We start from the raw sequence: 14,928 nt of genomic DNA, 5'->3' as shown, positions 1-14,928 counted from the left end.
GATTGCCTACACACACACATATATATATGGATATTGTCAGTTTTAACGAAAAGAAGAAAAGAAAAGTTCTCAATACAATAGTATAGTTATAAGGACGCGAACTCATTCTTGGATAGAAAGAAGAAGGAAAGAAAGAATTAGGGGGGACACGTTTCTGATAATCTCAAATACATACAAGCTTGCTTGTTCTCTCTCTCTCTCTTACATAGACGTGTGTGTAAAATATATACACAGCGACACATAGACGTAGGCAAGTAATTTCGATGATGAGTATTCCAGTTGTTTGCTCAGCTGAACTATTTACACATAGTATGTGGCTGAATACACCACTGACACTTGTACCTATAATTCTCATGCTGTATCAAGCGTGACAAAGGCTGGACGTCTGAATTACATGTATAGTCCATCTGACACGACGAGGGGACGAGGATGTTGACACTCTTAGGTGCAAAGTGCGAAGAGGCGTAACATTTCTCCTTGTAAATCGTACTTGTCAATAAAGGTACAGGCAACAGAATTACATTTTAGTCTTAGGATTCTGAGAACCCTTGTTACGTCACTGTCACTCAGTTTCCGTTCACCCAACTTCACTGGCTGGAATCAATCCATGTCTATATATATAATATATCGTCCTTAATATCCTCAAGATTGCATATCGAACTTCTTCACCACCCAGTCATATCAATATCCGTCACGCTCACACACTAATTATAGTAAACACTATATTCCACTTTTAATATAACTTGTATTTTCTACCGCCTTTCTCGCCCGGAGTGGTCAGTCACCTTTCTCTGTTAGCTTCCCTCCATTTCCCCTTCTGTATCTATCTCTCAGTTTTTGTTTTTTTTTTTCATATTTTCGTTTTCAGCGCCTAGCTTTCTATTTTCTCCCTCCGTATCTTCTTCTTTGTCTGCTTTTTCTTTCTTTCATTGACTGTCTGTCTCCCTTCGCCTTTTCTTTTTTTTCATCTTCTTTTTTCCTTGCCACCTTTCTGCTCTAATTTTATAGTTTCTTTTCCTTTTCTTTCAACCCCCTGTGTCTCTTTTCCTCCCTCTATTTCCCTTTTACTCTTTCTTCTCTCTCCCTCCCTCTCCTTCGCCGTTGTCCCCCTCCGTCTATATCTTCCTCCTTCGCTTTTGTTTTCTTTTTTTTTTCTCTCACACAGTGTCTTTCTTTCTCCCTCTCTTCTAACTCTCCGTGACGTCATCGCACAACAGACGGCTCAGTAAACGCTCTGCAATATTCGTTTACCGCTTGTCTTCTCCCTTCCCAGTTATTTTCCGTATTTATCATCTTCCAGCCGTACAAATATATTTAAATACGTATATCTAACGATACCATTACTTTTAGTTCGTTAATTCAATATATATAGATATATATAAATATGGATTAGAGTGCATAATATCCCTTCTTTCTATTTTTACCTCGCTGATTCTGTTATTGTTAATTTGACTTTATCCATTATTAACAATTAATTTTTCTCTGTCTATCTGTCTTTATTAACTGAAATAAAGAAGGAAAAATAGAGAAATATACATACATATATCTAATAGACATACACCAAACATCAGTCTAATTTTCTCCACCTGTTTTACTGTTTTTACGGTTTGAAAACAATATCTCAGACAGAACAAGAGAGGAGCGAAAGAATAAGAAAAAAAAGAATAATAATAATAATATTGATAATAAACAGGACACGAAAAGAAAGGAAAACTTTTAACAGAAACTGCAACTTTTATTATTTATACAGCGACGCGACTCGAACGTTTTTTTAAAGATTTATACACATTTACTGGTTGAAACTCGAGTTTTAAAAGATTTTACTAAATTTATATCAGTTTTTTTTTCTGTGAACGAGAGGAAAGTTTGACAAAAGCTAACAACTATTTGTCATTATTGCACAATTAAGTTTTCATATGCCAGAGGTAAGTGTTTAAAAAATATCCACTTTTTTTTTGTTTATTAAATATGTATTTCTTTTACTATTGACTTTCAAGGCTTTGATGGATTTTGCTCTGCTCCAGAGTCAACCCTTATTTTTCTTATTATCCATAATTATAAATTCCGTTCATATTTATAAAAAATACCATTTCAGAGCTGGTACTTTTATTTTATCGACTTCCTACGCTTGAGAGAAAAAGTTGGCTTCGGCGGGATTTGAACTCGGCGTGTTCAAAAGGCCGTAAAAAGTAACAGTCGCATGGTATTTTCTTTGATACTCTAATGAGTTTGCTAGCAAACACGTTCAAAGGTATTCCAGTTGTGACCATCCCATTTTTTAAAAATTTTCGTTCTTTCTATGCACAGTGTATCGATGCCTACATTATTCGGGCGGAGGTGAAGAATACGCACACCACCCCGTTTTCGGCGTAAGCCGTAGCTTAGCTCCAATTGTGTAGATTCATGATCAAACCTCTTAAGATATTCCCTTCTTTTTCACTGTACATCAAGGACTACATTGTCCATTGTATTCTTCGTTTAGTAAGATGGTTAGGTGTGATTTGAAGGAGATTTGGCTGCTATTTCTAAAATCTCGAGCAACCACGTTGAGGTGGCGCTTCCAAGTATTTTGTCGTCTGGTTTCATTCTGCTTTCGCTATTTTTCTTTCTTTTAGATATCGATCACAAAACTAATTTCATTACATTTATGCTGCTACCCCACCCCTGCAGCTTCTCCTTCAGAAAGGCACGAATGTCACAACATACATTTTTTTTGTATGTTGTAAATTCGAGTCCTTACACCCACTTTGTAAGAAATCAACGATTTGTCATTTGATTTCCCTTGTAAATTAACCTCATTTTAATTTCGGTTGTAGTTGAATTTACTTTTGGATACTGCGAAAAGGCACAAATGTCATAATGTCATTACGTCCCAATTATATATATATATATATATATAATGTATGCTTATGTGTAAAAAAAACAAGGAACACAAGTATTCAGTACAAAAGTAGTGTGTATTTCATGAATAATGTCAGTTGATCAAAGTTTTTTTACTTAATTATATCACATGTATGAGACCGTATTTATAGTTTCTCCCTCAACCATACACACACACACACACACACACACACACACATATATATATATATATATATATATATATATATATATATATATATATATATATATATATATATATATATATATATATATATATATATATATATATATATATATATGTGTGTGTGTGTGTATGACTTGGAGTATTGTGCCTATGTAAGAAGTCATTACATTTTCTCGTGTCAGAGCAATTTGATACAATGGAAGTAGGTTTCCAGCGAACACAATTTTGGTAACACGCCCACCACCATCTCCTCGGCTAAAACTTCAGCATCAACTTCACTGTTGTTGCTAATACTTTTCGGAAAGGCAAGAATGTCACCACTTCCTTCTCCTACCCTAAAATATTAGTATATATCATTTTCCCCATGTGGTTGGTGCCGTTTTAAGTACTAACAGGCGGTAAATTTTTACCGATCCGTGACGCACAAACTGTTTTCACTATCACCAGAATCGCTAGATTTCTATTTCGAATGCACATGGCAAATGCATAAACATCACGACTTCCCATTTCAGATATAAAAATCTGGAAACGTTATCCCATGCCTCCTAGCATATGAAATGAAACGGTTTTCATTTTCATTCTCACCCTCACGTCCCACCATTTTTAATGAATCTGTAGTCTCCAAGACACACTAATAAAATATCTTCAACGTCCCAACCTGGTCACTCGATCTGCTTGAAACTAGCAGCAAAATCTCCTTTAAATCACACCTTTTCATCTTGAATATATAGTGGATATGCGTAAAGACGGGATTGTCACGAACGACTACGACGTCTTTGACAAAAAAATGAAGTCAGTGACCTAGGGTTAAACTACAACAAGTAGATCATCCGAATTGTTTACTATAACTTTCTTATATTGAAAAGCTCTTCGATTTAAAAGAAAAAGAAATTTTTTGGCTGCTTTCCTTCCAATATGTGTACTTTTGTGTGAGGTCTTACGATGTATTGTCTCAAAATCGCTATCGATTTATTTATCAGAAAGAAGGCAAAGTTGGCTTTGATTAGATTTGAATACAGACCGTAGAAAGACTAAACCAAATGCTCAAAATTATATAACGAGTAGATTTTTTTTTTAGTCCACCCTGTTTATAAGATTACCAGATATTATGTCTTTTAAACTGTTTCCTTTTTAAATTTACTGTTCGTTACCTTATCCGTATAACCTGTGTTGAGATCTTGGTCAGCCCTTGATTTTGCTGAGCATTTGTGACTATCCCATCTTGCTTTTTTTTTTTTTTTTGTCTTGTACATATTTTATCAATCTGTCCTACCTCTTCTTTAGCGGTAGGGTATAATTTCTAGCCCATTGAGTGACCACGCACAGGTTTATCCAATAAGCTACACTTGCTCAATCTATGAACATTTTATTTATGTAATGTCATGGTTGAATTTTATGAAGTATCCGACAATTAAACTGTAGTTCTGTAGGGATAAAGAAGTAACAAAATGTTGAAAACTTTTAAAAGTTTATTATTAGTCATCTCTTACTGCGCGTGTGCATGTATGCATGTGTGTGTGTGTATATATATATATATATAACATACATACATTGTTCTTGTAAATGAAATTTTATATATATATAGTTTCATTTCTCTTTGTGCATCTGTGACTAATAAATGTCAACAAATGGTCCTGATGTATGTGTTACTAGCACGTATTTACATATAAAACAGACAGTCTTGTTTGAACTGATTGGAGTATATAAACAACTCAGTTGCTGCATCCAGGACCAAGCGCGACCGACTCTGCTATACTACATTCGGAATATTGTAAACAAGTAAATGTAACAGTTTCCCTTTCAAATCATTATCATTAACTATGATCACTGTCACCAGAAGTTTTGACGTTCGACATCGTATGAAATTTCATCAATGTTTTACATCCATTTTTCTCTAGTTATATTCGTCATAAAATAACCAATGTTGCAAATATTCGTTGCATAAATGCTTCATGCTCTGCTCGATTCTGAAAGCAAATCATAAGCATTTCGTAAACAATAGCTATTGAAATGTTTGTGCTGTACGTATCCATTTAAATATACTGGGGAGAACAATATTACTACTTGACATTAGACGAAATGTCTGTATGGTCTACGGTTGTAAATATTAAGGTATACGGACACACTTGTGTCGTGACATCTGTCTGTCTAGGCATATTTACAGTTTGGTGCCCCTCCTTCAAATTTGTTTCCCCATAACGTTCTGAAAAGTGTATATTTAATGAAATTTTTCAGATGTAGATTACAATAATTTGGATAAAATCCAAGGGGATGGGAAAATTTTTTGTAAATGAATCGTGATATTATTTCCCCCACCACACACACACTGATTTTGTTACTAAACATTTCCGTAACTTTAACATTTTCCGCTTTCTTCAGACTCATATAGTTCAAACATCAACATTACGTTATGTACACTCCCGAAAATTTGTTTCTGAAAAATGTAGTTTTAAATGTGCATTTTAAAGAGAGTTATGAGGAAACAAATTCGGGATGGGGAAGAGAATGATTCTAAACTCTTCCCATAAAACATTTAAAACTTTTATGTTATCGGAATTGTACTTTTGTAAAATTTCATATCGAATTTTTTTAAGTTATGAGGGAACAAAGTTGGGTTGGGGCCATGTGAATCTCGAAGCTTACATAAAGCTGTAAATAATAGCATGCAAATATTGGATAGAAAATGTCAAAGGCTGTTCACTGGACCGCAACAATAATTTGTGTGTAATCATTCTATTACAATAGTTTCGAAACAGGACCTGTTGACGCGATCGTAACGTCAAAACTTTGTGTGACAGGCACATGTCTAAGTCAATTTTGCTGTCATCTTTTAGGCTTCATATAAATTTACTCGTCATAATTTTACTTTTTTTCAGTAACACCCCTCATTCACAAATCATATATCTTCATCCGTATCACTTCCAGTGAATTTTCTTCACGCCTTATTTGTGTTCATGATGAGTTTTTTTAATTTTCAAAACCTGTTGTTTAACCCTTGTTTAGAAGTCAACCCTGAACATGTAGGCCTATGATCAAAAGCATTTCAGTCGGGATCACCCCCTCAATTTTAGGAGCATCTAGGCTACATTATCAATTTTAGGAGCATCTAGGCAATCTTTCATTTTTAGTACAATTTACGTCACTTATGAAGCACGTCAGTGATTGCCCATACAGTGTGCCGTATTTTTAGTCTAGACTGATTTGGAGATTTTGCTTCTATTTCTAGCATTTCTAGCAAGTCGAACACTCATGTAAAGCAGGCATGAGGCAACCTTTTTCGAGATGCGGGTCCCATGAGTCATGGCTCCTCACCAGGCAGGCTGCACTACTAAAAGACCCAAGGAATTTTTCGTTTGGCGTGCTATGAATAAAGACCCATGGGCCGCAGTTTTTGCCCATACTGGTGCGAGAGCTTCATTATTGTCCTGCATTATTGATTAATATTTTAATTATCAGGTTTCCATTCCCTTTCGTGAGTGTTTAAGTTGGAAAAGATCACTGATCCTGCATTGAAGTAGCATGCGTTTATTTAAACTTGCATTGTTTAAAAAAACAAATACTATATTATATCCGACTAAGAACTTGGAAAAAGTTTTTAAAATTAATTCTAAAAAAAATGTACTCCAAATGGGAATTGCGCTGACTTCTCAGGGTCATAGACCCTGCAGATTCTTTTCTTAGGATGCTTGCATTTTACATCATTTCTCTCTTGGTTAAAGGCTATTTTTAGAACCTTTTCTCTTTCAGCGATGTTCCTAAAGAAAAAAAATTTCTAATCTTGATAACAGAATTTGCCGCCAATAGCGGATGACTCAGTACCAGAAAATGTTTTTAATTACTTATATTCACCTCTATAAACTTTATACTATTAATGTTCTTTATTTTTATTTTTGTTTTGTTATTTATCCCAAGTTAGTACAGGTCAAGCAGATCTATCTATCAAAAATGTATTTTTTATAGAAATATTTGGGATAACATTATCTTACGTGCCCTGTCTTATTTTAAGACGGTTAATGGGAGTGGAGTGATTTGTGCAGGTTAGGCTGCTATTTCTAGCAGGTGGAGTAACCTCATAGAGAATCTCTTCAGTTTTGTTTCATTGTATAATTTACTCCTATTTAATGATTTACAAGTTGGTTTTATTGATCAAGTTGCGCAAATTAAAAAAAGAATGATTCGAAGTAAAAAGACTATTAGTGTATCTGAGAATGGCGCGGAAATTGATTTCCAGAAGTTTGCTTTCTTAATATTGTTGACATGTGAGAGTGATTTACCAGGTACATATATGTTATATGTGTATATACATGAATGTATATACACATATAGGCTACAGTGGGAGACACGTGACCAGGGTCCCACACAGTGAGATCAAACTTGGGGATAATGGTGTTGCAAGGTGAGCTTGGGAACTTTTTAACCCTGCAACATGTGTACATACTGGTGACATGTAACTCAGTGCAATCTGTTGCAGTGATGTGTCACCAGTGACTAAGCTGACAATTCCACCAGGATTTCCTTGATTCAAAGGGTAATTTTGGGCAGATGAACTCAAGATAGTCATTGACCATCTGATTATGTGTATGTTGGTGGCATGCCCACAGCTTTCAAGGTGACTTCATTAGGCCAATAAAGCAATTGATTCAGGGCAAACATCTGGAAAAATATTTTATGGCCAACACTTAGTACTTCAGTTGAGGAGTGGAACATAGAATTTCCTGTAATTCAGACTGCCTCATGGTCCCAGCAGACAAAATGGGAAAGATGCTGCCCCGAAGGTTGGCGAGAGAGATGCACTAGAACAGCCACTCTGACTCCTGGGGCTTGCACTTGGACACACGAAATTGTCTTAACTTTATCTAACCAGATGAGTTAACCATGTCTCGCTCCTACCTTCTAGTTTTCTAGCATGGTTTCTGAAGCTTGAAGCCTTTTCTACCATCAACCCCTTTACACAGTATACATGATACATTTTATTATGATATTGACTCTAAATAGATTGTCTTGTGCTCAGGAAGACTAAAGAGTTATCTGTCCTACGTTATCTCTGTTTATTCAGTGGCATCAAAGTAGTCTTGTTCTCTTTTTGTGTTGTCTCCATTCATCCTTCCTTCCCATCTCACACTATTGTGTGTGTTGAAAAGGGCATTTTCATCTCACATTGGTACCATGGGATTAATAGTCTGTTGCTGAGCTAAAGAGTCCCTTTCGACATATTGATCTTTAATCTTACTGCTCAAAGATCATGTCAGGCTCAGATTAGTTATCTAGAGGTTCATTACACTAGTATAAACAGCTGAGTACTAGCATTGTCTCTGTTCTAGTCCATAAGAGCAGCCTTGTGGGACTGTTTTATAGAGAAATAGCCTATCTCCCTTAGTATTGTACCTAAGTTATTGTGAAGCTTGAGAATAGTGATGTCATCATGGCACTCTTGTTGGGGTGTAATAGCAAATGGGAAGTTGGTTGTTTGAAGTGTCTTCTGGGGTTAAGGGCTTCCCCTCTGCACTGCATCACTTCTTATTGTTGTTGTGCCAAATGAATATAATGATATCAGTGGCAGGCTGAAGCTATGTCCATGGCACCAAGTTACACAATTAGGTTAAGAGAGGGGAGAGTTATCATGGTAGTGTCCAGATTAATTGGCCAGTATCTGCTGGGTTCACATAGTTAAAATGGGCTGTGAAGGAGAATAAAGGAATCTAAGTGATAGGAGTAAAAGGGTATTAGAATTGAATGATGTTGCATAATGCAGCATCTCTCTATAGGTAAAAAAAAACTGAATAGAAGCAGTAAACATGATTAATAGAGATTTAACTGTAAATATTAAAAATCTTAACTTTGTTGGCATGTCCAGCAATTGTGTATTTGACTCAGAATTTACAAAAGCAGCACCATGGGGGAAAAGACTTGGTGATGGAGAAGCAAGTAATAGGAGAGGGGGGAAAGTGGGTGATAGAATGGGTATTGGGGGTAAAGGATATGTTATGGTAAGAGAGGTGAATGGGAACAGATCTAATGCATTATCATCCCTTCTTGCATAGGTACATGATGGGAGGAAGATAGTGATAGAAGGGTGGTATGTGAGTGAGTGACATGAGAGAGTAACAAACAGAAAGAGAACAACCATCTTTGTTAGGTACCAACAAAAATAGTTGTTAGCAAAGAGGGTCTCTGTCTTTCTTATCCATAATGGTCATAGTAAGGAGACATACTTTGAACATAATGGGTGAGAGAGAGCCCCAAGTGTTGGTATACATTTTCAATCTCCGTCACCATTTAGTTTTTTGCGCATGTTTTTTTTTTTTCCATACTTGCATGGGTTGGACAGGTTTTCTCTACTACAGCATTTTGCCATTTGTTGCAGTCCATCATCTTTTTTACAAGGTTCAGTTTCTTGAGATCAGCTTTCATTACTTCTTTCCACATCTTTTTCAGTTTCCATCTTTCACAGTATCCATCTTTGTACAATTGATATCCTCTACAAGTATCAAATGACCATACCAGTGGAGTTTTATTCATGTCCACTAATATTACTCATACAGCACAGTATGTTTGCCTTACTTTCTTCCAGTCTTCTCAAATCCTTTGCATTCAAGATCTACATCTTGCTACCATATAACATTGCCCTTCATACAGAAGCATAATAAAATTTGCTCTTCAAATATATGATGGGCTTCTATACAGTTACCATCTGCCAAAATCCATTTGCTAGATGTTGCTTAACTTGAGGCTATAGCAGAAGACACTTGCTTAAGGTGCTACACAGTGGAGTTGAACCTGGAACCACATGGTTGTAAACAAACTCCTCACCACACATAAATGTGGGAATGAAATTTTCTGAGTGGGTGCTAGCTCAGGTCCAACCCAGGATGTTCAAAGCATTTTCAGTGCCCCTACAAAATTTTAGTAGGTGTGCTTGTACCCTCTGTTCTCAAGCCTATGTAACCACACAATTGTACTTGAATTCAACTTGTGACCCATGAACAGGTAGTCTGATATGTTTTAGTGTGGTCGTTATGTGTTCTTTGTATGTAGTTCACAATATTAAGTAGCTTATATGTGAGGACAAGAACGTCCACATCAGCAACAACACTCATATTTTCTTTGAAGTATGCCACATTAACCAAAATAGTCAGCCACTATTAATTGGTCAAGCCATATTCATGTAGGTGCTAATGCCTTTCATGGGAATATAGTCGGTCATGGTTCTGGGATAGGAAAATCTGAAAACTATGTTTCAAAACTTAGCAGGGGCCTTCCTACATTCTTATATACTTGGCCATTCATGCACACACATATATACAATGAGTTTAATACTGTTCTCATCTATCAAATTCACTCACAAGACATTGCTACATCTTTCTCTCTCACACACACATGTACGCATACATACAGCTATGTCCTCTGTGTCTCTCTTTCAGCCAAGTGATCCTTCCCTTGAGGGCTTTTGGATGATGGTGTCACATAAAAGCACCCATGGCAGTGCCACATAAAAGTGTCCATGATGGTACCAAGTAAATGCACTCATGCCGGTGCCACGTAAAAAGCACCCAGTACACTCTTTGAAGTGGCTGGTGTGAGAAAGGGCGTCCAGCTGTAGAAACCATACCAAAACATAATTGGAACCTGGGCAGCTCCCCAGCTTATATCAAACCATCCAACTCATGCCAACATGGAAAGTGGATGTTAAATAATGATGATGGTGTGTGTGTATGTGTAGTTTTTGCTTATTTTCTGGTATAAAAGCACTCAATACACTCCTGTGTGAGATGTGTTTACAGTTTGATAAATTTGTCATCATTCATTCACTATTACATGTTTTTCCATATTAGCATAGATTAGATGAATATATTATTGAAGCAGATTTACAGCCAGATGCCCTTTCTGTCACTAACTTTTACTTGTTTTTAAGTAAAGTATCTTCTTAATTTCATACATCTTTGATAGCACAAAATTAGTGGTTGCTTTGTTAGCACATATATACATACAGATAAATATACATATATGCATGACATTATATGTAAACTGGATTTCATATCTAGACTTAAGTTTTGTTCATTCAGCTTTTTGGGTGACTGTACTTATCAGTTCATTGGTAATCAACCAAGAGGCCAACTGAATGAAACTTTAAGACTGGATATGTAATCCTGTTTACATATATTAATGACTTGCTTGCTGATACCTCAAACAACACTCAGCTGTTTGCAGATGGTACCACTATTCACTCCTACTGAATCTTTTTGCACACATGCATCGTTCACTGCTTATATGAACCATATTCAATGGGACCACAATAATTAGTTTCTTTCAATCATTGCTTGTATCAGTCATATCAAGGAATTAATTTTATGGATCATTTACTTTAGTCTTCAACAACACACCACTTAAATCCTCAAAGATACTCTAAATGTTAGGCTTTATATATCTCTGATAATCTTTCTTGGTCATCTTGTTACACACAATATTGCTAACTCTTCTCACCAAAGACTATCCTCCCTCTTCAGGTCTAAAAATATTCTGCTCTGACCAATTGCAGATCTTCTACAAAGCTCAAAAATGTCTTATAACAGAGTACTGCTCCCACATTTTGTACACCACTGATGCACATACAAACATTTTGGACCAAAGGGAAGTGATCTGGGTAATTGGCAAAGACTCGTACACCACGACACTACAATCTCTTGCTTGCAGACATGCTGTTTCTTCACTCTGCCTATTTTATCACTTTGACAGCAGCCTATGCTCCTCTGAACACTTTTTTCCCAGGCTCACCTGTCTCTCCTACTCAAATCATCCTTACTAAATCACATCTCTTGAGCATTGCATTAACTATTTTGCACAATCAATCCTTCCCAGAAGTTCAGCTGTTTTGTTCCCTCCTCACCCACACTTTTTCTGTACTAACTGAACATCAACTCTGTTTATCTAACTAGTCTCAAAGGGATTCTGTCACTCCACCAAACTAAGACATACAAAAGAAGAGAAAAAAAACAACAACATATAACAAACATATATATAGATGTACATTAATTTTTGTATTGGTTTTGAGGATGAGTTGTATTCCAGATGTGTGTAGGCAACAAAACTACCTAATCATGGACATGTGTATATAGCTGAATATTTCAGAGTACCTTTAATGTAATCCTCAGGCAGAATCAGTGTAGTGTTGTACACAAGTCTGGCTGTTTAAATGACTGGGTAGCCTGGTCAGTAGGCTTTCACATAATCTCTGCCTACTCGGTTTTACTGACAAAGCTTGAGCAGACGTTTACTTTCCACTCACAAAGAATTAGCTTTTCAGGGTTATTGTAGAAGACTCTTGCCCAATGTACTGCACTGAACTTTGAACTATATTGGAGCAAAGTAGACTTTTTTAACCGCACAGCCATATCAACACCTTTTGTGTCTGGTGTTGTAATACAATCTCTGAGGATGCTGAAAAATTGTATTTTGTGTATGAATTGGGCATAAATTAACCTTATTCATGCAACTATTTATGTTTTGTGTACTGATTGTTATTTATAAGCATATTTATATATTTTTTGCATTAGATCTCTATGTGCTCATATATTATTTACTTTTTTGTTTTCATATAAATACTTGATACTTATTTCCTTTATTTATCTTTCCTTAATGAATGAATACAACATGTATACATACACATTCAACACAACAGTAATTGGTTGAAGGAAATTATTAGTCATTAGCCAGAACTAAAACTGGTTCGACTTCCTTTATATTGTGTCATAATTACACTCTTCCTCATTAATCCATATTTTTTATTGATCTGAAAACTTTGCTATGTACTGTATAAAGGGTTATTGATATCTTGTTCACATTGTCACTAAGCTCTAGGCAAACTTTGTAAGAAGAATAAGTACCAGAGAAATCGTACTTATTTTACTGACCCAAATGAAATGCCAGGCAAGTCCATATTGATGCAAATTAAATTCCTGGGTGAAATGATTTGTATCAATAGTTACATGTTCTGACCCAAAATAACAAATCTCTTGCCTGTGTTCTAAGAGGTTTGTCATTTTTTTTGTCTATAAGATAGAATAACACCAATTCCTGCAAAAGATTCCATAGTGGATAAATCTATTGAAATTAAAAAAAGTAGTCTGGTTCAGGATCATTAACTCTTTTGTTATCATATTTCTATTGAAACAAACAGACTTGGTTTCAATTAATTTTGAAATTAATAAAGAATTTAATAAAATAACTTCACCATTATTTAGCTGGAACCTGGAATGCAAATTAGCCTGAAATTTGTATGGTTTTAATTTAGATCACTTTAAAGCAGGATGTTTGTATCATATAACCAGGAGCAGTCTCAAGCAGGCTGCTATCAAAACAGGCTGAGTAACATCTATTTGAGAATTCATTCTTTAAAAGCATTTTAATCCATTTGAGCATACATGTATTTGAACTGATATAGTTAAATTATAACATTATTTATGGTAATGTTAAATCTCTGAACGAGGTATAAACAGTAACTGCACGACAATGTGAAGTATATTTGCCACTTAAATGTGGCTAAACCCTAAGGGTGAATGTTACTGTTGCTTTTAGCCCCAGGAGGACATCTCCTCCAGCTGGCTATTGACAAACATCTGTGCCCTGTCTGTATTTGCAAAGGGAAGGATGACTTTGCAAATACAGACAGGACACAGATATTTGTCAATAGCCAGCTGGAGGAGATGTTCTCCTGGGGCTAAAAGCAACAGTAACATTCACCCTTAGGGGTCAGCCACATTTAAGTGGCAAATATACTTCACATTATTTATGGTGTTGTTGGTATAAAAAGAATAAAATGTTGGCAGTTATTTTGATAGAGCTCAACTAAAAATATCAAATTAAATCTGATATTCTATCTATTGATTAAGACAAAGCTAAGAGATAGTGCTTTCTTTTTGCTAAACACAAATTCAGTTTTTGTAGAGTATGGGTATTAATTGACTGGATTAGTCACAATATGCATCTAGTACTTTATTGTTCACATAAAGGATTTGAACTCAGGACGTAAAGGAACATATTAAATATTTGCTTTATAGAGATTGGTGCCAGTGCTGCCCGACTGGCTCCCATGCTGGTAACACATAAAAAAGTACCATTCAAGCATGGTCAATGCCAGTGCTGCCCGACTGGTTCCCATGCTGGTGGCACATAAAAAAGTACCATTCAAGCATGGTCAATGCCAGTGCTGCCTGACTGGCTCCCATGCTGGTGGCACATAAAAAAGTACCATTCAAGCATGGTCAATGCCAGTGCTGCCTGACTGGCTCCCATGCTGGTGGCACATAAAAAAGTACCATTCAAGCATGGTCAATGCCAGTGCTGCCTGACTGCCCCCCCCCCCCCCCCCCCCCGTGCTGGTGACATGTAAAAAGCACCCACTACACTCTCGGAGGTTGGTGTTAGGAAGGGCCTGTAGAAACCTTGCCAGATCAGATTGGGGCCTGGTGCAGCCTCCTGGCTTGTCAGTCCTCAGTCAAACTGTCCTACCCATACAAGCATGGAAAGCGGACGTTGATGATGATTCAAATCAAATTTTGGCTGGGAGTACTAGTTAATTTAATCCTATATATCATGGGTATTTCATCTATTCTGGAAAAGTAAAAGATAAAATTATCTTCAGGTTTTAATTCAGTATTGTAAAATTAATTCTCTTGTGGCTCCAATTCCAATGGTCATCATCATCATCATTATAATTTACATTTTTTCCATACTTGCATAGTTTGATTAGTAGAATGGTAGTACTTCATGGACTGTACTTGTGATGTCAGTTTGGTTCCCAAGCAAGCATTTCACTGCACATTCACATTATGTTGACAGTTAACCTGGAGAAAGATAACACCACT

At 36.1% G+C, this 14,928-nt stretch overlaps 1 protein-coding gene across 24 annotated transcripts in view; it reads left to right on the top strand.

Annotated features, from left to right (window-relative positions):
* Positions 1-1,205: 1,205 nt before the first annotated feature.
* The window catches only part of LOC106882136 (uncharacterized), a 104,425-nt gene continuing 90,702 nt past the window's right edge, over positions 1,206-14,928 (top strand). For 18 of the 24 annotated variants that reach the window (XR_016241840.1, XR_016241836.1, XR_016241834.1 and 15 more), the window contains exon 1: positions 1,206-1,925. Coding sequence is in view for 1 of the 24 variants with exons in the window: in XM_089351949.1 (XP_089208075.1) it covers positions 4,686-4,846 (161 nt within the window). In the remaining 23 variants the exon portion in view is untranslated. Of the gene's footprint in view, positions 1,926-4,419; positions 4,847-14,928 lie in introns of those variants that run through there. The other 6 variants (XR_016241822.1, XM_089351949.1, XM_089351953.1 and 3 more) reach the window with 6 other exon arrangements.

The sequence above is a fragment of the Octopus bimaculoides genome, chromosome 5 (genome assembly GCF_046866305.1).
Source record: "Octopus bimaculoides isolate indiv1 chromosome 5, ASM4686630v1, whole genome shotgun sequence".
NCBI lineage: Eukaryota > Metazoa > Mollusca > Cephalopoda > Octopoda > Octopodidae > Octopus > Octopus bimaculoides.
This window is presented reverse-complemented; position numbering and strand designations above follow the sequence as displayed.